Source organism: Cololabis saira, chromosome 4 (assembly GCF_033807715.1).
Source record: "Cololabis saira isolate AMF1-May2022 chromosome 4, fColSai1.1, whole genome shotgun sequence".
Taxonomy (NCBI): domain Eukaryota; kingdom Metazoa; phylum Chordata; class Actinopteri; order Beloniformes; family Belonidae; genus Cololabis; species Cololabis saira.
The window spans coordinates 23,433,132-23,454,152 of NC_084590.1; the positions used below are offsets into that span (position 1 = coordinate 23,433,132).

General features: G+C 39.2%; 1 protein-coding gene across 1 annotated transcript; it reads left to right on the plus strand.

The window, feature by feature from the left end:
* The first annotated feature begins 3,361 nt into the window (after positions 1-3,361).
* On the plus strand, positions 3,362-15,926 carry porb (P450 (cytochrome) oxidoreductase b). The gene is made up of 15 exons (XM_061719195.1): positions 3,362-3,901; positions 6,568-6,616; positions 7,424-7,552; positions 7,876-8,028; positions 9,697-9,821; positions 10,578-10,667; positions 11,326-11,424; positions 11,684-11,800; positions 11,920-12,038; positions 12,359-12,540; positions 12,680-12,829; positions 12,924-13,185; positions 13,447-13,592; positions 13,943-14,028; positions 14,329-15,926. Exons 1-15 carry the CDS (start codon positions 3,852-3,854, stop codon positions 14,471-14,473), a joined length of 1,902 nt encoding a protein of 633 aa, XP_061575179.1. The 5' UTR covers positions 3,362-3,851; the 3' UTR covers positions 14,474-15,926.
* Positions 15,927-21,021: the final 5,095 nt, after the last annotated feature.

A 21,021-nucleotide genomic window follows, 5' to 3' on the forward strand; every position in this document is an offset into this window, starting at 1 on the left:
AACCACTTTGGGCCTCTGAGCAAGCCCCTTAACCCTTCCTGCTCCCCGGGCGCCAATGCAAATGGCAGACGACTGCTCCTAGTTTCACTAGAGATGGGTTAAATGCAGAGAATACATTTCCCCATTGTGGGATTACTAAGGGAAACTTTTATTTTATTTATTTATCAAACCCAGTGGCGAGTGCAACACGTGGTATTCGTGGTAGACGAGGCCTATAGTGTGTGAGAGTGCACAGTTTAAAGGTGCAGTTAAATTTTCACCAGCACTGACCTTGGGTATTTTGTCCTCCTGAGCCTTTTATCTTTCAGGAACTCAGATGGCCTCTTCCTTTTTTTTCTTTTTTTTTCCTTTTTTTTTGTTGCCTCTTTGGCTGCGTTTCTCTCCCCCATTTCTTTGTGTGTTCCTGAGCTTCATCACTTAGTGGTGCAGTGATAGAGGTTTGGCTTGATTACTGTGGTCTCTCCTTGGACTGGCCACACTTTAGTCCCTCCCCAACCGCAAACAAATTTCTTTGGTTTCTGAAAAAAAGCCAAGCCAGCAGTCGCTGGCTCTCGGTGTGGTTGTGTGAGTGGACACAGACTGAATGGGGAAGACTCTAACCACCTGTGTGAAAGCAAGAGAACATGTTTTCCCTCCGAGTACGTGTCTCCAGAGGGAAGGGATCTTCAAGCAACACAAGCGCAGAGCTGTTCTCCCCTCCCTTTAACCATTTAATCACCTGTAGCACATTTTGAGTCACTATATTTCAATAAGAAGAGTGACTAACTCAGTTCATACTACCTTACCCATCTATACCAATTGGTTGACATATGTATTGCTAAAAAAAAAGTCCACCCGTTGGCATTGTGAATGTAAACTGGTTGGGTCATCTTTCCCCTCCCCCACCAGAAAGCCAGAAACAAGATAATCAATCATCCATCCGTTTTCTAGACCCCCTTAATCCAGTACAGGGTCTCGGGGGTCTGCTGGAGCCTAAAGCCACTTATTACAGGCAAAAGACAGAGATACAACCTGGACAGGTCACCAGTCTATTGATGGGCCACATGTACAGACACTTTACTGTGTGTGAGCAGTGGCATTTAGGTAATGTAATTGAAACTGACACTTTCTTATCAAAATAAACCCATCTTGTTCATCATTTGCTGTAATTACAACACATTTAGTGTAAATACGTCAACAAAATGCTGAAAAAGTTTAAGTACTGAAATCAGGACTAAACATGTACGTGCGCCTTTTGCAGATGCACACGTCTCTACTTTCTGGATACAAAGTCATCAATGAGGTTGAACACTTCCTAACAACATAAATTGATATAAAACTATAGCCAATATGTTATATATTGGCTGAAGTTTATAGATTATATACGACCAACTGGACGTTTTACTACTTTTTCAACAGAGGTGAATGCATGGGGCATTAACAAGACATTCGATAAATGTTCATCAAGGCCGCTGGAAAACCACAGTTCTCCTGTATAGACAGAGATTCCTATCTAATGAGCAGCAGCTTAGGTGTTTGTGCTATAAAGTTTTATTTCAACAACATGCCGACCTTCAAGTGAAGTGAGTTTCCTCGTGTTTTGTCTTTTTTTTTTTTCTCCCCCCTTGCCCGCTGATGTCTTTTGAATGACATGTTGAAATCTCCCCTTCTGTAGCTCTGCAGGGTCCTGTTTGCACGCTCACCCCTCTGATTGGTCAGATGTCGAGTGCGAGTCAATCATGTGCGCGGTCAGATTAGAGGTCTCTTTTCTCTCCTCCGCCTACGCTACCGTGCAAATGTGTCCTCTCGTGCAAAATGTGGCCTCCGCTGGAAGATGAGGCCCTACGCACAGCGCGTGTTTCGGGTTTAGGGAGGGGAGGCCCTGCAAGTTGCACAGCTACCTCCAAAGAGCAGCAAAAGACAACCACACCTTAAAAACAGTTTCCTTGAAGGAGCCAGAGGACACCTCTGACCCAAGTTTTCCTTCAAGCTCAATAAAGAGCAGAAGACGAATCTGGAAGCACCAGAGAATTGGGGAATTCTCAGTTCCAGATTCAAGATTTGAACCCCCTGAGGCTTCACACTCAACCTTCTGATACTTCAAAATGCTTTTCCCTGATAAGATGATGGAACTTATTGCTCATTACATAAATCTGTACACTGCTCCAATGAAGCCCTGAGGAAATAAAAGGGTTCCTAGCGATCCTTTTACTATATGGGTGTTTTCAGTTTCCCAGCACAGGAGGACTACCCGGACCACGACTCAAGTTTATACTGTTACTGTAGTGCGGCTGATGTTTAGGGCTTTTTGTTTGTTTTTTGTTTTGTTTTTTTAAAAGAGCTAATAGCACTATATAAATCAATCCACTAGAAATGCTTCAACAGCACAACTGCAGAGGAAATGTTGAGCTATTTACGTTTAAAAACAAGCAAAGTTTCTTTTTGTTTTACTCCTTCCTTTTTAAGTATTTTTTTGGACAGTAGCATTCAATCAGAAATTGAATGAATGAATGAGAATTTTGCGCTGTTGTCATCAGGATAGTTTTATTTTTTTTATTTAAAAAATCGATTGCAAACTTTTCCAATGCTTAAATCAAATCAAGTAGTTTTTTGTAACAGATAAAAACTCTATTCAGTGCATTGGATATTTACTCCTATTGTTTCATTTATAAATTAACAATTTACTAGATATTGGTTTCTACTGTTCTTGGTATCTGTATCAAATTTCATACGTAAACAATTAATTGAGATCTTGACCTTGTGGTAGGCGTTAAACTAAACGGTTTGTTGACCGAAAAAAAAATCATTGACTGTGAATATTACTCACCCAAGGCAATAAGAAATGAAAACAAAAACTTTTTCAATTACTTTTTTCTTGGTGGGGTTGTTAAAGGGTTAAAGAGGCAGCGATTACCTAACTGTTATGAAGGGGGCGTAGTCTTCCGACTCTTTTTTTGTGCCTTTTGTTTTTATCCCTGAACCCATTTTTTTGAAAGTTCCCTGGAGAGCATACCAAGTTCCTCTGCTGAGCCTGCTCCAGAGGTGGAAGGTTAAGGCTAAAGACAAGCTGGCTTTATTTATTCCTCTCTTCCCCTCTCCCGTGCTACTGTGTCATGTCATTTCTCCACTCTCCTGGTTTTCTTTTTGTTTGTCTGTCTGGGCTGAGCTGCTTTGCCACTGGGCCATGTCACAAATGGAATCCTTTTATGATAAATGAGGTTGCCATAGCGATGACATTCCCTTCTCTCCTCCGGTGGGGTGGGGGTAGGGGATACTTCAGAAAAAAGAAGAAGAAGAAGAAGAAGGAAAAAAAGAAACTACCATTCACAGCTCTTTCCCCCCTTCAGTGGTCCACGGTAGAGCTACTGATTACTAGCCCAATTCTCAGAATGGATCTTGTATACTTTTTACCTCCTAACACCTTTCAGACCGGAGAGGAAAAGGGGCGGGCATGAGGAGGAATGCATTTCTAGCTCGTGATCATTTCAGCGTGTATACGTGTGCGTCCAAATTGGGTCTGCAGCTCGGCTACATTTTATGGGAAAGTCAGTTTCCCACCATTGTGTTCTCGGCGGTTGCCAGACACTGACGAGGCTCGTAGGCTGCCATGCTCTGTGTGTGTGAGGAGAGCAGACGCTGCTGCTTTCACAGAGCAGCACAGGAAGAGGCAGAGTTCAGATTGTGTTGGAGCCTCTAAGGTGAAGGCAGGGAGCGCTTTCAAACGCCGCAAATAGCCATCTGCCAGCCTGGTCCGGAATTACTTTTCCAGCCCAAGGTTGTGGAGTTCTGGTTTTGATTTTTGAGTGAGGCGGCTTCAGGCTTGGCTTAGCCAACAGAGCTAGTGGAAGTGGTGAGCTACAGGGCTGCATGTCATGGGCTGCGTCTTCTCACTGCCAGAGGACAGGAGAGATGCTGCTGAGAGGTCAGTGAAATGTTTGATTTACTGCTTAAACAGCAAAAAAACATATTTATGTATTTTTGAGCGACGCTTATATGAAGCCGCCTTGCACATTTGCATTCAGCTTCTGTTTAACTCTGAAACCACAAATCAACACTGAACTGTTGCTTCAGTGACTTGTAAGTTTTGAATGGCTAATTGTTGTCAGTATAAGTACTAACACACAGAAGGCATAGCTTTGCCTTTCTGGACTGGCTGATCATGGTGTGTTAGGGCTGTGCGATTAATCGATTTTAAATCTAAATCGGATTTATTAATCACAATCGATGTTAAAAAAAGGAAAATCGGAAAATCGATTTTTTGCAGCTGGCTGCATTACAGACAGAGCCCGTCTAGTCATCTTTGTTTGGTCAAGAAAATTGTTAATGTTGTCACTTTACTAAACTCAAGGAGGATTTACAGTATCTTTCAATTGCACTTCATTCCCCATAGGGAAATTTGTTTGCTATTTTTCTTTAAAAATAAAGATAAAATATTTGAAACAATTCATTCTATTGTCTTTTGTAGTTTTACCAAAAAAATCGAAATCGAAAATCGGGTTTTCAGAGAAAAAAATCGGGATTTTATTTTTGTCCAAAATCGCCCAGCCCTAGTGTGTGTGTATATGTATATTTTATTTTTATGTATTTTTTTTATTGCCTTTTTTTATTTTAGATTATGTAAGTGATTGGAATAAAAAATCTGTTTGACTGCTTTATTATAATTACGGATCCTTTTCTCCATGTTTTCCCCTAGGATCAGTCACTTGCTGCTGACCATGTGCCAGTTTCAAGCTTTTAATGATCATTGAAGCAAACTTCAGTGAAGAAAAGACAGTTTTCAGAATATTACAAGAGATTATCCTCAAATCTGAGGTCTTAACTTTGACAAATTATGGTGTAGTTGTCTTTACAGATCCACATATCCACATTATCTGTTAATGAGAGGAAAGCCACGTACAGAGCAGTGAAGCTGCAACAGCTGTCAGCGGGCACACTTGCTGCTTGGGAATTCTCTGGAATTTTCCTGCTAAACGGAGCTTCATTCAGATATTTTCTGGTCTCTATACCAGGCGTTTGGGTGGCTGAACTCCTTGTCGAGGCTGTTTTTGATTTAAGCATTTGTGTTCCCGTATACAACCTATTCACATGCCAGGAAATTCTCCTGGTTGCAGTGCATGTCTGGAAGGTGCCTCAGCCACAAGGATGATTTGCTGCAATTACTCAGTGTTATGCCATTTATGAATAAATGACTTGACTGGCTTATAGCCAACAAAAACAGCCCTTCGTTCGGTACAAACTGAGGATACTTGAGGTAATTGTCACAGTGGTTTTAACCTCTGGTAAACCTGACTGTTATCCAAACAAGTGCATAGAAATCCTCCCTGTAGAGTCACTGCGGGGCGTTCTGTCTGAGCTGATAAGAGTTCCCAGACCCTCATAAATCTGCAGCAATTTTCCGGTTTGTTTCTAATTTTAATCAGAAATGCACGTTTTACTTCAGAAAAGCAATCTATTGACACAGCAGCTACTTTTATTACTGTATTAATCCCACATGCCATGCGCTCTGCATGCAGGCTTTCTCTTGATGGCCTGTCTGAGATTGTAATTTCACTTTGATTAAATTTGTGGAAGAGACAACATGGACTATGATACCATGACATAGTCTTTATAGTTCAGGTCAAATCTAGCATTTGCATCGACTGTAGTTGAACTTTAGTGACCAGTCTTGTGCACATTTTTACAATGAAATGATTGACTTTTGCGTTAGTATTTATACTTGTGGTTGCTGTAGGTCTTGATCCTTCTAGGCAGATACGCAGGTGTCTGTTCAAAGCTTTGAAGCTGAATGAAGCGGTGTCGCCTCTTATTTGGCTCAATGGATTTAGCTCCCTTTGTCCTTTTTTTATTATCAATGTGTTGGCGCATGCTGTTTTTGATCTGTTTCAATCCGTTGTTTGTGTCCCAGGAAGAAGCTTTAATCTAGATTTGAATTTCCATTAGATAAAACCTTAATGCACCAGGCTACTTTATTCTCTCGAGTTCAGAAGCCTCACCTAAAACATTAAGTAGTTTTACTTTACTTGGTCTATCTTGTAAGTGATAACCACTGTTGCCATTGTGTTGTACATGTTGATTGATTTTTCTTTGCCTTACCATGAACTTAGACTGCAGTGTTCAACAGAAGAACCAGTGTTGACTGGTAAAAGATAAAAAAATCTCTGGTCTTGAACTAACAAATGGGTCAAATGGCAGATCTGTCTAGTCTGAACACTGAACTTAAGTCTGCAGTCACTAAATAAACTGGAAAATGTACCTTTTTATCTCTTTTGTTAATCGTCTCGTTTATTGTAAAGAAAAAAGAGGACTGTAGTTTCCAGTATTTGGTTAAGTGTAGGTAAGGTGCCTTTAGAGTTGCACTTTGATGTTGTGAATTCGGCCTCCCTGTTTCCAGGCCAGACGCATCGTAGAACTAACACACGGCAACTTTGATGCAAGACAGTACAGAAAAATACCACCAAGGCCCGTCTTTTTTTTTTTTCTCTCCTTCTTTTCGTCTTAAACCACCGCTAATATGAAACAGTCCTCAATTAGTTCTTTTTGTGGCAGAAAAAAAACAACAAAAAAAATCTTTCTTTTTTCTTTTTCCAGAGCACCCACTGCAAGAGAGACGAGTTTTGTTGAAAAAATGAAGAAAACTGTAAGTAATGTTGCTCCAACAACCAACTTCATTTTCTTTAATTTTATTAGTTGTACTTCTGTGTAAAACATTTATCTTTGTCTGTACAGCTAAAGTTCCTTTACCAATTTTAATGTTAAGAATACACTTTTGAAAGTGTTTAATATACTACATGAATTGTCAGGGTAAAACTGCTTCTGTAGTTGGGTATTTCTCCTTTTCTCACAACTGAAATATGATCATCCATAAAGTATTACATGTATATATAGTTTTCCTCCTTGTTTTGCCAGTGGATGAAGTATGTGCTGACATTTATCTCCACATGAAGCTTTTAGATTTCACAATACCGTCTTTTTGTTCAGGTTTTTTTGTTCTTAAGCCAGAACACAGAGACGGTCTGGTTTTGAATCATGTGGTTTTGCAGCAGATGGTTCAGATGCCATGATGGTTGTGCAACAAAAGCAGCTTCTGTACAACTTCACTGTTGTTTTTCTTAAATATGAGTGTTCAAAGCAGCACTTTACGATCAGATAAGATGTTTTATGATTTGGTACACAGGAAATGTGAAGCAATTTAAATCCCCATTTTCATTTTTATTTAATTATAATTTCCTCATCACATAATGAAGTGCCCTGTTTCCTAGTGCACACTGTAATAGATGGGAAAAACGTATTTGCAGTTCTGTTTTAGGTAAACCTCAATATGCTGACAGCATCTGCATGTGCTCACTCATTAGTTATCCGTCCACTATTATGAGAAAAAGTTAATATGCTAATATTAAGCTTGTACATTCGCAATGTAAATGATTTTCTGTACGTCCCTGTTCAGGGAAAGAACATCGTCGTGTTCTACGGCTCTCAGACGGGTACAGGGGAGGAATTTGCCAACCGCCTGTCCAAAGACGCTCAGCGCTATGGCATGAAAGGAATGGCTGCCGATCCAGAGGAGTATAACATGGTAATTTTCATCAGTGGAGCAATTTACAAATCATGGTATAAAAATGAACAGAGGTCTGAGCATGTTTTATCACCGCTGCGCTAAAGACGTGCAGAGACGCTTTACTGCGTCAGTGCTTTCTAATCTTGTTCTGTTGGGTTTATCGGTGATTTGTAAATAGACTGTAGGGATAATTGGACATGGTTATTTGCCTTGCGTTTAGAAAGCAGATGAATAACTTTCTCACTGGCAAACGTTTGCTTACATGGAGGAGGGAATCTTGGGTAAAGTTGTTAGTTTTGTTTCTGTTTAATGTCTTTGTTCTTTGTTCTCCCACATTATAGGGTGAATTGGCCCGTCTGTCTGAGATTAAAAACTCCCTCGCCATATTTTGCATGGCCACATATGGGGAAGGAGACCCCACAGACAACGCCCAGGACTTCTATGATTGGTTGCAGGAGAACGATGGCGAAGACCTGACTGGACTAAACTACACTGTGAGTTTTTAATGCTCGCATTTCTTGCTTTTAAGGGCTACATTAAAGTGACAGTAACCTTTCCATGGTGAATTCTGTCACAAATGTTCTAAATGTTAAATGCAAAGCACGGTGCTTACTGTGCACAACCACAATCACAATGTGCTCTGCAGATAATATTTCTAAATTTCAGGGTTTTTTTTCTATGTACATCTGCAACTGCTGAGTGTTTGTATTTGTCCTCATATGTTTGAAGTTCCTGTCACTGCGTCTTAGAGCTAGATGACGCATTATTAGACACAAATGATTAAAAGTATTATTGTCATTAGTTCTTACGATTGGCTGATGAAGGTTATTCATCAGCCTGGAGCCATTGAATGTTTTAGCACGTGTAGCAGTTATATTTGTCACTTTTACACTGAGTCAAAATGGCTCAACTGATCTGATCAATTCTGCATATAAAAGGGAACATTTAAAGTTCCAGCAAGGCTCTGCTCTGCGGCAGCTTCTTGCAGTAGCTTTCTTTATGAGTGTCTATCTGCATCTGAGGAAGATTTTCTACTGCTCCTTTCTCTGCTTTGACATTTTTCCACTCTGATTTGGATGCTGCCGTGCTCCTTGAGGGATTTCAGCTGAAGGACCTGGCAGCTTTTAACATCTGTTGTGATGAGTAACCATGCCAACGGGAAAATTGTTTACATATGGGAGAAGCTGATTGAGCTTTCCAAAGTCTAAATAATGGCAAGTTTGAGACCCCAGATCCAGATGTGTTCAAAACGAGACCTAGACCACAGGAAGAAAGGAGGGCAAGGTGGAGCTACCAGACACAGTTTCTCCTCTTGATTGACATGGGAAATGTGAAATCGCCGGCAAATGAAATGGACGCTCTTGGAGCACTGACAAGGACACAAAGGACATATTGGAAATACCTTATTCTGTGTTTCACAGAGACAGAACTGCAGGAACACATTGTGGGTGTCAAAGCCTTTCCACATAGATTTGAGGGCACAGTAAGAGGGATTACAGATGATTACATATGTCATCCTGGACATGTCACTGTGAAAGAGCATTTCTGCAGCCCAGGTATTGAACACCTGGTGGAGAATTCCTGTCCACGTTGTCTACTGAGAGTTTACCTGTGTAACGTCCTGAACCAAAGCAGAAAAAGAGAAGAAAAATACCTCTGTTTTTACAGTCCCTCTGTTTTGTGGGTTAGCTCTATTCTTACAGTATAAAAATGGACATTTTGATCAATTTAGATTGGTGACCATTTTGAAATCAATCTCAGACATTTCAATATGACGATGTATGTATCACACATATTTTAATACAGTTAAAACTCTTGAGTTACAGCTTCACAGTTGGTGTATTTAGCCATTCATGCTGGTATAACGGACCCAGAGCAGAAACCCTCACTGACATGGGTGGGATGACATCGCTAGTTGCCTCATTTCAGTATTCCAGACACTAACTTAATTATGGGAAATCTAGTTAAAATCACAGGCACTGTTGCGTCCTTCCCATTGGATTTTATCCACTGATAAACAGAAAAGCTTGTTGATGAAGACATTTATGGATTTTCTTTTCTTCTTTTTTTCATTGTTTAAGAAACTCTTATCAACATATTAACTATATGTGGTTGAAGCAAAAAATATATTAATATTCTTTTGTTTCCCCTTCTTTCTGCAGGTATTTGCTTTGGGAAATAAGACCTACGAACACTACAACGCTATGGGAAAATATGTGGACAAAAGGCTTGAAGAACTGGGAGCCCAGCGCATCTTTGATCTTGGTTTGGGAGACGACGACGGCAAGTAAGTGACCTGCGAATCACCACAATGTTATAGAAGGGTGTGGAAGAGAGCTGAAACGGGCTTTCTGTGCAGAGAAAATGTTTAGAGTAAACCTGTAAACACAACATGCATGTCATGAATCAAACTTTTTGCAAATGTCAATTTTATACATCAAGAAAGATTTGCTTTAGTTGATCTGTTTGCTGTTCAAGGAAGTTGAAATGAGTTGTGTCCATCAGCTTTTTTTAATTTATTTTTAATTTTTTTAGGGAAGCAATATTTATGCGTTTTTAACCTTCAAAATTTGAAAGGGAAAAAAACCCTCCTCATTGACACGAATATTGAAAGCGTTTACTCGTCTTTTTAAACAAAGTAGTGGAGGTGTGAATGTTGCGATGTGCCAAATAAATATTAGACGTGATTGATCATGTGAATAGTCGGCTGTTTTTCTCTTCTATATGGAGAAAAGGCAGAATATTCGGTGCTGAATACTAACATTAACAATACTAAATAAACATTTCTAAACCAGTATGAAAAACATAATTGTGGTAAAGGCTGTATTCATCTTGTGAAGCAGCAGGAACTTGCAGAGCGAACAACCTCGGATCAACAAAATGATACTAGACACTCAGGCCTGGGCCTGTTACATGAAAATATTTAGTTGCATGTGTAGGTTTAATTGTTCGTGCCTTCTTCAGAGGTTTTATAAGGGTAAAATAAATTATTGTACGACTGCACTGCTACAGAAATGAACTGCCTAATGTTTTTTTTTTTCAGTCTGGAGGAGGACTTTGTGTCCTGGAGAGAGCAGTTCTGGCCGGCCGTCTGCGAGCACTTCGGAGTGGAGGCATCAGGAGACGAGCTGAGGTATGTTTATCTACAGTTTGGTTTTTTTCTTTTTGAATTTTAATCAATGCATTTTGTCCGTTTTTAAATATACTGAAATAGCAGGCTGAAAAATGGATATTCTTAGGGATGTCTCAATCACATTTTGTGCTCCCAAGTCAAAGTCATTTGGTTTTGAGTCTCTGCTCAAACAGAGTCCTGATCCAATACGTTTGCTATTTACAAAAAAAAAGGGGGGCAGCTGTCCTTTTTTTAAGGCAAAATTCACACATCTCAAACTGTTGAAGTGGTTGTACCACGGCGAAAAATAAATTGCAGAAACATCTGGAATGCAGAGGAGCCCGCTCCGAGTTTGCGCTACGTTTACATCAGCTCACTATTTACTCCAGCTAGGTTGAAGGTTCGCCTGCCAGCAAATGGAATTGTGAACAATGAAACTTAAGGCTAGATGATGAATAAATAATGTAATTTGGTGAAATGATAATGAAAAAAATCTTATCATTTTCTACCCCGATCATTCGGAAAGTACGTGATCAGGCCACATTTCCGATCCCGTGATCGGAACCTCAACAGCTATTTTTCTTAGCATTTTCTTTTTATTGTATGATTCTTGTTGGGCCCTTTTATACTGACTGTGTTTACCTTATTGTGCGTAACATCACTGTCTTTTCTCACACAGTATTCGTCAGTATGAGCTGAAGGAGCACACTGACATCAACATGAACAAAGTTTACACAGGAGAGATTGGCCGCCTGAAGAGTTTTGAGGTGCAGAAGCCGTAAGTACCGTTCCAGACTCCCTCACAAATGTCTCACTTTCATCTACAGTACATTTGGGGTCAACAAAGCCCTTTTCTTAAAGTCACCAAGTAAAAGTGAGACTTTTAGTCTCCTGGTGGACAGAGGAATTGTATTTCTACTCTTTGAAAAAGCAATATTTGAAAAAATATATATAAATAGATCCCTGTTTTTTGCTTAAATTTCTTTTCTTCATAACCTTATCCTTTCCTTTGTAACTGTGTGTCGCTCTGCCCACAGGCCCTTTGATTCAAAAAACCCTTTCCTGGCTCCGGTCACGGTCAACCGCAGACTCAACAAAGCTGGTGATCGGCATCTCATGCATCTGGAGCTGGACATAACGGGCTCCAAGATCAGGTGGGCCTGGTTGCATATGGACTTAACATCGCTGTTGTTTTGCGACTAGATGAAAGGCTCCCGTTGGCCTTCATGAGTGATGGACAAAGTCTAGATTTGTCACCGTCTTGTGATTTCAGATACGAATCAGGAGATCACGTTGCCGTTTTCCCCACGAATGAATCTGCGTTGGTGAACAGGTTGGGAGAGATCCTTGGTGTGGACCTTGATGTGGTTATCTCTCTCAACAACCTTGATGGTACGCCACTGACGCCTCAGAGCACCTTGACCTCACAGATCCCTCCCTCCAACATTCTTTCTGGATATCTACACTTGCAGTATCAGCTCCACTAATGCATGTGAATTACATACTGTAATATCACTGCAATAACATTTTATTGCTGTCGTATAGATTGACTATATTTTATTTAAATTCATTTCCTGTCATTGAAGGTGATCTCCTGTACTTAGCAGTTCCGTGAGGAGCACTGATATCTGATTTTTTGTTATCCATCAAAAGTTACTAAAAAATTGAAAACAGATTTAATGATTAAAAAATCTTCCACCTTGTATTTTCAGAGGAGTCCAACAAGAAGCATCCTTTCCCCTGTCCCACCACCTACCGCACCGCCCTCACACACTACCTGGACATCACCAACTCTCCTCGCACCAACGTCCTGTACGAGCTGGCGCAGTACGCCTCCGACCCCAAAGAACAGGAGAACATGCGCAAGATGGCTTCCTCCTCCCCTGAGGGCAAGGTCAGTGACGAGCATTTAATCAGCGTTTAACCCCAAATGTTCTGAAGCCATACAGTTGCAGAATGTGAAAATAGTTTAACATGAGTTTACGCTTTAAATATGACACTTTTTTTAATTCTCCTTTTGTGCATTACTGTAGGCTCTGTACCAGAATTGGGTGTTGGACTCAAGTAGAAACATCCTCGCCATTCTGGAGGATTATCCTTCTCTGAAACCTCCGGTCGACCACCTGTGTGAGCTGCTGCCTCGCCTTCAGGCTCGCTACTATTCCATCGCTTCCTCTTCTAAAGTAATAATCTTTTTTTACTCCAGGGGTGGATAAAAGAAACCAAAGCCATGACTGCTTTATTAGTCAACAGTGAGTAACTTTTCGTTGTCTGTAGGTTCACGCCAACAGCATCCACATCTGCGCCGTGGTGGTGGAGTACAACACCAAGACGGGCCGCACCAACAAAGGAGTTGCAACAAACTGGCTGAAAAACAAACTGGTCAACGGCCACAAGTCGACGGTTCCCATGTACATCCGCAAGTCTCAGTTCCGTCTGCCTTTCAAAGCCACCAACCCGGTGATCATGATCGGCCCTGGGACTGGAATCGCTCCGTTCATGGGCTTCATCCAGGAGAGAGGCTGGCTCAAACAGCAAGGTGTTTATCTACAGCCGTCGCCTTGTGCAGGGAGTAAATGTTTGTGTGTTTAGTGAGAGGGGAAAATACGGTGAAGGACTTCCAGATACGTTTGTCTTTTTTCTCCATGTGTGGATGACCTTGCTGATCCCCCTAAGAAAACAAACACAGTGAATTATAAACACATAAGTAACCACAGAGAATCAGGACACTAAATAAAAGTGTCTATGTTTATATAAACAGAATTGATGGATTTTTGATTGGCGGCTGTTCTGGTCACAGGGAAGGAGGTTGGAGAGACGGAGATGTATTTCGGCTGCCGACACAAGAATGAAGATTATATTTATCAGGAAGAGTTGGAGGAAGCAGAGAAGAATGCTGTCTTAACCCAGCTCAATGTGGCCTTCTCTCGGGACCAGGAGCATAAGGTGAGTCTTCCTGAGTGCTGAAGCTGCAGGTTGCTGTGCTGCTGTGACTGGGCTTGTCACATGCATATAAAGACACAATAAAATGCAATTAAATTACTTTTTCCCCATTGCTTTTATTTATTTTTTTATTTCTTAGTTATTTATTACTTCACAGTTTATAATAAATGCCAATGACTTGTTTTTCACAGCAAAATGTGCAAAAATATTCTGCTATTGCTAAATATACAATGCTTTGTTTTCTATATAAGCATTTTTTTTAAATCACAACTTTTGTCATAAATGTAAGGTTCAAGACTAACATGTGGAAAAATGTATTTATATATGAATGTTTTTTCTATTTTCCAAAATAGGTGTACGTGCAGCATCTCTTGAAGAAAAATAAGGAACACCTGTGGAAGCTGGTTCACTCAGACAATGCTCATATCTATATATGCGGGTAATAAACGCTAAACCTTCAGAATTTGAATGTTGAACAATACATTTATTGTTTTGTAATAAATTGAAACGTTATTAAAACGTAAGTTTGTTGTTCAGTATTTGAGGCTTGCAAGGAATGTTGGCGCCTCCTAGTGGTATGTTGAATGTTGTGTGACGACAATGGAAATGAAAGGGCTTGAGAGTGTAGTTTTGTTTTTTGTGTGTGTCTGTTTTGAATTGTTTCATTTAGGGTGTACAAAATTACAACCTGAAAGCAATGATGATCAAGCATCTAACATGGTTTTATTTACACATTTAGGGATGCGAGGAACATGGCTAAGGACGTGCAGACGGTTTTTTACGAGATTGCAGAGGAAGTTGGAGGCATGACTCGCACCCAAGCCACAGATTATGTCAAGAAGCTGATGACCAAGGGACGCTACTCACAAGATGTTTGGAGTTAAAGGGCCTCAGATGCAGCCTCACTCTTCACTACTTTGTGGAAGTTATAGAGTTTCTATTTTTGCAGTTTGACTTTTTTGGGACTGAACATTTAAAAAAAAGAAAAAGAGGAGAAAAAAAAAGGAACGGTTGTTCATCGGTTGTTCATACTCACTCATTCAGGTGGGCTAAAGGTAGCAGAGGATCATGAGGCAAACGCTACCTCAGCAGGTTTTCATTAACACATTTAAGGGTTTCCCTCTTTTTCGGTAACTTGCGTGTTCCACATCATGTTTTTGTACCACCAGCTTAACGCGTGTTTGCTGGAGTCCTCACTTGAGCTATCTCAAGAGTCTGTAAATGATTGAATATTTCTAACTGGATGTATGACTGAGTTTGGAGATGAGGTGGCTCAAACTTCCTTAATCAAGAGAGCTTGTCTCAAAATAAGAGGGACCACATTTGAAATGGAAAAAAAAGGGGCCATCTTTTATTTAACTTTACTTTAAATGAAATACGGATCTTACTTGTAACATCATAAAGGGGTGAAGTGGTATTGCATCGTTGAAGAGGAGATATGGAGGACTGTGTTCCTGTTGCAGTATGAACACTCAGAGGAGCTCAGTTTAGTTTCTATTCTAGCTGATCTAATAGTGCCGTTAAAGTACTTAAAATGTGTAAAATATTTTAAAGACTTCTGTGAGGAAAATGTTTGGTGTCATAGGTGCAGTTATGTTTATCGTTATACTTGGACAAGGGAGTTTGCCTTTTTGAGCAGACAGCAAGCTGCTGTTTGCTTTGAATGGCAACGATAACTGGAGAGGGCGAAAAGCGAACATGCAGAAGAGATAATCATATATAGAAAAAAAACATGACATCATATGTATTTTATGTCCACAAGTAACCTGCTTTTAAACAATGAAATTTATATCTGTTGGTACCCTGTAATCTTTGTCAGTTATTAAAACATTTGGCAAGGCAGATTTTAATGCAGCTCTGGCCCGCTTTAGAGGAGCATGGTGAAATTTCAGATGTCAACCACATCAGTTTTGTTTTTGATTTTATTTTTGTTTTTGTGTAAAGGCATATGCACCACCATGTAGATAATATTATTTGACATATCTGTACATTTTGTACCATCTGTAAGTCGGTGCTTCTCACAGTTTGTTTGAGAGGGAGCGGGGATGAAGAGGTCAGCCGAGCCGCTGAAGTGCAGCCAGTGCCTTTTTTTAATACTGCCTTATGTATGAGGTTAGCATTAATACCATGAGCCTTCACTGTCGATGTATGTTTTTATTTTTTTCCTTCCATGCATACATTTTCATAGAAAATTAAATTCTTCTGAGACACTTTATCTGGCGCTGTCACTTTTTTGGCCAAACACTTTATAATGTTATTCTTTGTATGGTGGCCTTTTTATTTTTCTCTTTTTTTTTTCTCTCTCATTTTTTTTAAATGAATAAAATTTGAATAATTTGTTGGGTCAAGGGCTTTTTTGGAAATGCAGTAAGTGCAACTGATCCAGATGTGTGCTACACTTGTTTTGCATCTAGAAATGGATGTAGTGTTGCTAAGAAAGCAGATCCCTCAAGGTCAAATTTATCTTTACCCACGTTTAAGAATGATATGAATATTGTGCTAATCTGAAACACAACCTTCTTCCTGCCTTTTGTTTCAGGTATGAAGTTTCTGTTCTGTGAATACTGAGGGCTGGTAGTTACGTCCGCATGGGTTTTAAGTAAAGCATCAGCTACTTCTATCGTCTTTTATGAACTCTTTACAAATCTCATCTTATTTCATGAGCAAGTACGTAACTTGTCTGAACACAATCTAGAAGTCCTTCAAATTTACTAATAGATGTGATGAATCTTATATTGTAGATGAAGATATTACTCTGCAAGGTCTTTCAGTAACAAAAAAAAAGACTTTTTTCCCCCTCATAGTTACAATTATCTGAGCTAGCATCCATGATTATAACTGACTTAAATCTGTGGTATTCTCAGGAAGACATCCTTAATGCTCAAGTTTTTCCTGCGTTAATGCAGGCAAAACTGGATCAAAGGAAATGATTGTGCAGCTTTCAAAGTCACGCTGGACTATGGCAATCATATGAATTCAATGTTGACTTATGACTACCTTATATTTCCCTTGTGCATTTTTTCTTTCCTTTTGAATAACCAATTTCATTTATATGACATAGTATAGTGTCTGAGTGTTTGACCTCCCTTAGCTGACCTCAGTCGTCAATAGAGCTAAATCATCCACATGTTTATTAGACCCATCCCGACTCGACTATTCAAAAATGTTTTTTCTCTTATTGGTACAACAATACTGGACCAGATCAACTTATCCATAAACTTTCTTCAGCCAAAGGTTTTAGTTTGCTTATGGTTTTTTTTTTTGTTTTTGTTTTTTTTCGGTATATACGTTTTATGTATTCTGATTATTTTTTTTGTTTTAACCTGTTTGAATAAATAATTAAATGAAAACGAAAGTTTAGATTAGATCTTTATCAGTCATTGTTGTATAACAACGAAATTAAAAGGGCCATCAGTCAGTGCTAAAAAACAAACATAAATACTATATATATACAAAACACTTTCAGAAACACTAAATAAAAAAAATAACTGATTAAAAGCAACAAATAATGAAAAATAGCCGACACATGCACACAATCCCTCATATCAGTTAGTTTGTTTTTGAGTAGATTGAGTTTTGTTACAGCTGTAGGATAAAAACTGTCTCTAAAATGGGTTGTTCTTGTTTTCATTGTTCTGTACCGTCTACCTGAGGGAAACAGTGCGAACAGAGTGTCCAGGGAGAGTGTCCTTTGTGATTATGGTTTTCCTTTTTAATACAGCGGCCATTGTGCAAGTCCTCCAGTGAGGGGAGAGGGCAGCCCGTGATTTTTTGGGCTGTATTCACAACCCTCTGTAGAGCTTTACTTTGATCCACCGTGCTACTGGTATAACACACACAGATGCAGTACATCAGTATGCTCTCTATAGAGAGACACCACCAGTTTTTCCTTGATATTTTACTTTCTGAGGACCCTCCGGAAGTACAGTCTTTTTAAAGTTGAAATAATTAAACCCTCTTGACCCAGACATTTTAGCTAATTATAGACCAATTTCAAACCTTCCATCTGTATCTAAAATTAGGGAAAAGGTAGTTGTAAGCCAGTTATGTGACCATTTGTATATACATTATTTATTTGAAGTTTTTCAGTCAGGGTTCAGAATGCATCATAGCAGTTGGGATTAAATGGACAGCCCTGGGTTAGTTTAAATCATATCTATCTGACAGACTCCAGTTTGTTCATGTTCTTGAGGTTTCTTCAGTACAAACGAGCATCTGCTATGGTGTTCCACAGGGTTCAATGCTGGGAAGAATCGTGTTCAGTTCATACATGCAGCATCCATACATGCATGTTTTTATATATCCATATATAAGGTAAAGACAAGAACATGGAAAATGCTTAGACCCCATTTGCAAAGAAAGGGTGAAACTGAGATGAAGCTTCCTTGTGCTAACATATCAATTTACATTATTAAAACAAAGAAAATATCTTAAAATTCAAAATACATAATTATTGTGGTGGCAGAAGCAAAATCAAATCCAATCAAAAAACAAACTATTTATATAGCACTTTTCATACATGAGTAACGCACAGTGCTTTAAATAATAAAATCAACATTTAACATAGAAAAACTCACACACTCATGGTTTAAAAATACACATCTGGTCATTTTCACACACATCCTCACACCTACCCCCACAGCACACATATAAGACTGGTGTAATGTGGTCCCGCCCTCTGGTCCTTGTCAGCACACGTACGGCTGTAGTAGTTGTAAACTTGAAATACTTTTACACAAACACAAACTCATACATCAAATCAATTCAAATCAATTCAATACAATTCAATTAAATTTATTTTTACCGTATTTTCTGGACTATAAGCCGCTACTTTTTTCATAGGTTTTGAACCATGCGGCTTATACAAAGGTGCAGCTATTCTGTGGATTTTTCTTCCACCGCTCGGGCGCTCTAACCGGAATTATAATAAAAACTAAGACAAAATAAATGCAAAAAAGAATACGCTAATTCTTCTTTAGCAGATAGAAGTAGGTAGAAGCAGATTTCAAACAGATAAATAGATAAATAAATACTGGTTATTTTCTCTTGGTTCTGTCCAGTTTTAATCAGCAAAGTTGCTGCCGTTTTAAAAGACACTGTTAGGAAAGGATCTATTTAGGTACAAACATGTACATCATTTACAGTTCAAAATGGTTCTGTACATGTAGTAAATGTCTAATCTAACAACATAAATATTTGCGGCTTGCATATCTTTTTTTTTTAAAATAGAGCGGATGCGGCTTATATACAGGTGCAGCTTATAGTCCAGAAAATACGGTATATAGCGTCTATTACAACAGAAGTTGTCTCTAGGATCTTTCCAGAGACCCAGAGCATGACCCCAGAGCAATTATAACATAAACATAACATAAAGAAATGGTCTTTGATTTCCGGAGGAAGAGGCCAGAACCTGATCCTGTCTCCATTCAAGGAACTGATGTGGAGCTTGTTTCAAGCTACAAGTACTTGGGTGTAACTGCTGGACAACCAGCTGGACTGGTCCCGCCACACAGAGGCCGTGTACAAGAGAGGGAAGAGCAGGTTGCACTTTTGAAGACGGTTGTGTTCTTTTAACATTTGTAAATCATTGCTGTGCTCTTTTTATAAGACTGTTGTGGCCAGTGCTCTGTTTTTTGGTGTTTGGTCTTCACACTGAAACAGACTCAACAAACTGATTAAGAAAGCGAGCACCACCATGGGCAGACCTCAGGACTTTGTTGAGCAGGTGGCTGAAGTGAGGATGCTGAGGAAAATGAACAATATCATGAACAATGTCATCACCCACTTGATGCCCTGGAGGTGTTTCAGCGGAGCAGCTTCAGTGGCAGGCTGATCCACCACGATGCAAAACTGAACGCCACAGAAAGTCGTTCATTCCAGCTGCCATCAAGCTCTATAATCAGGGGTGCACACAAGCCGGTACTCGAGGGCCAGTCTACTGCACGTTTTAGATGTTTCCCTGCCTCAACACAACCCTGATAGACAAGGCTGTGTCACCAACAGAGTTGTGTAAACCTTGATGACATGTTGATGACGACCAGTGATTAGAATCAGGTGTGTTGAAGACAGGGAAACATCTAAAACATGCAGTAGACTAGCCCTCGATACTGGCTTGTGTGCACCCCTGTCTATAATGTGCAATAACTGTCCTATGTGCAATATTCCAGCACTTTATTACTCAGCACTTTAGCACCCCAGCATTTTAATTTTAATTTTAATTTTAAATCTAATTTTAATTTTAAGTGATCTGTTTTTTTTTTGTTTTTTTTTTTTTATTGGATCTATTTTTATCTTGGTGTTGAATGCATGCATGAAAAACGCACTGATGCTGCTGCTGCTGCTGTAACACCTTATTTTCCTGCAAGGGATTAATAAAGTATCTTATCTATCTCATCTAAACATAAACAGTGGCTAGAAAAACTCCCCTTTATGAGGGAAGAAACCTTGAGCAGGACCTGGATCATAAGGGGGGACCCTCCTGCCGGAGGCCAGCAGGGCAGAGCAGGAAAAGAGAGATCAGAAAGAGAGAATGAAGAACAGAGAGAGGAGAGACACAGACACAATGGCTAACTTTAACTCTAACTTAATTCTAAATCAGTAATCTAAACGCAGAATCTTCCCCATGTGATCTCTATGTGTTGTTCCACATGTGAGCTGGATTTTGTTTCAGCTCGAGCGTTGTGTGGTCGTTCTTCAGTTTCTTCCCGCAAGCGGTTGCTCTGATGAACTCCCAAAACTAACAGTCTCAGAGTAACCAATAAATTGCAATAATAATAATAACAATAGCAACTGCTGACAATATCAGTTACAACATCAGTTACAATATGCTGTAACAAGCACCGTCGGCAATAATCATATCTGCCTCACCTCTCACTTTTTGTATTTCTTTTGTATAATTTTTTGTATAATTTGTTTTGTATAATTGTAAATAGGTTATTTTATTCAGAGCTGTCGTTTTTTCTCTACCTCAAACTGCTGCACCTTAGATGTTTATTCTGTAGCCTATATATGCAGGGTATGGCAAGGTATGGCAGCCGCCACACCTTTGCTTCAAGGGAAAATGTAAATGTTTGTTTTTTTAAATACATTTATGGAATTACTCTGTGTCTATTTGCATTTATTATTCTATTACTTAATACATATAGAATAACTACAAATGCAAATCAGAACAACATGATCGATTTCACTAGTTATTATAGACTGCAAAAACTGAAAATCTTGAATAAAGAAATAAAGAATCTTGAATAAAGAAAGAATATTTGTCTTATTTCTAGTTAAAATGTCCAATTTTTAGTGAAAAAAAAATCGCATTACATTTAAGACAAGACTCAAAAACAACCATTTTCACCTGTTTCAAGTAGATTTTCACTTAAAATAAGTGGAAAAATCTGCCAGTGGAACAAGATCGTTTTGCTTATTTCAAGTGAAAATT

Coding starts and splice junctions, on each gene's coding strand:
- porb (XM_061719195.1), top strand. CDS start 3,852: ATGGGCTGCGTCTTCTCACTGCCAGAGGACAGGAGAGATGCTGCTGAG. Junction 9,822..10,577: donor TTGGGAGACGACGACGGCAA/GTAAGTGACCTG, acceptor TTTTTTTTTCAG/TCTGGAGGAGGACTTTGTGT. Junction 14,029..14,328: donor GCTCATATCTATATATGCGG/GTAATAAACGCT, acceptor TTACACATTTAG/GGATGCGAGGAACATGGCTA.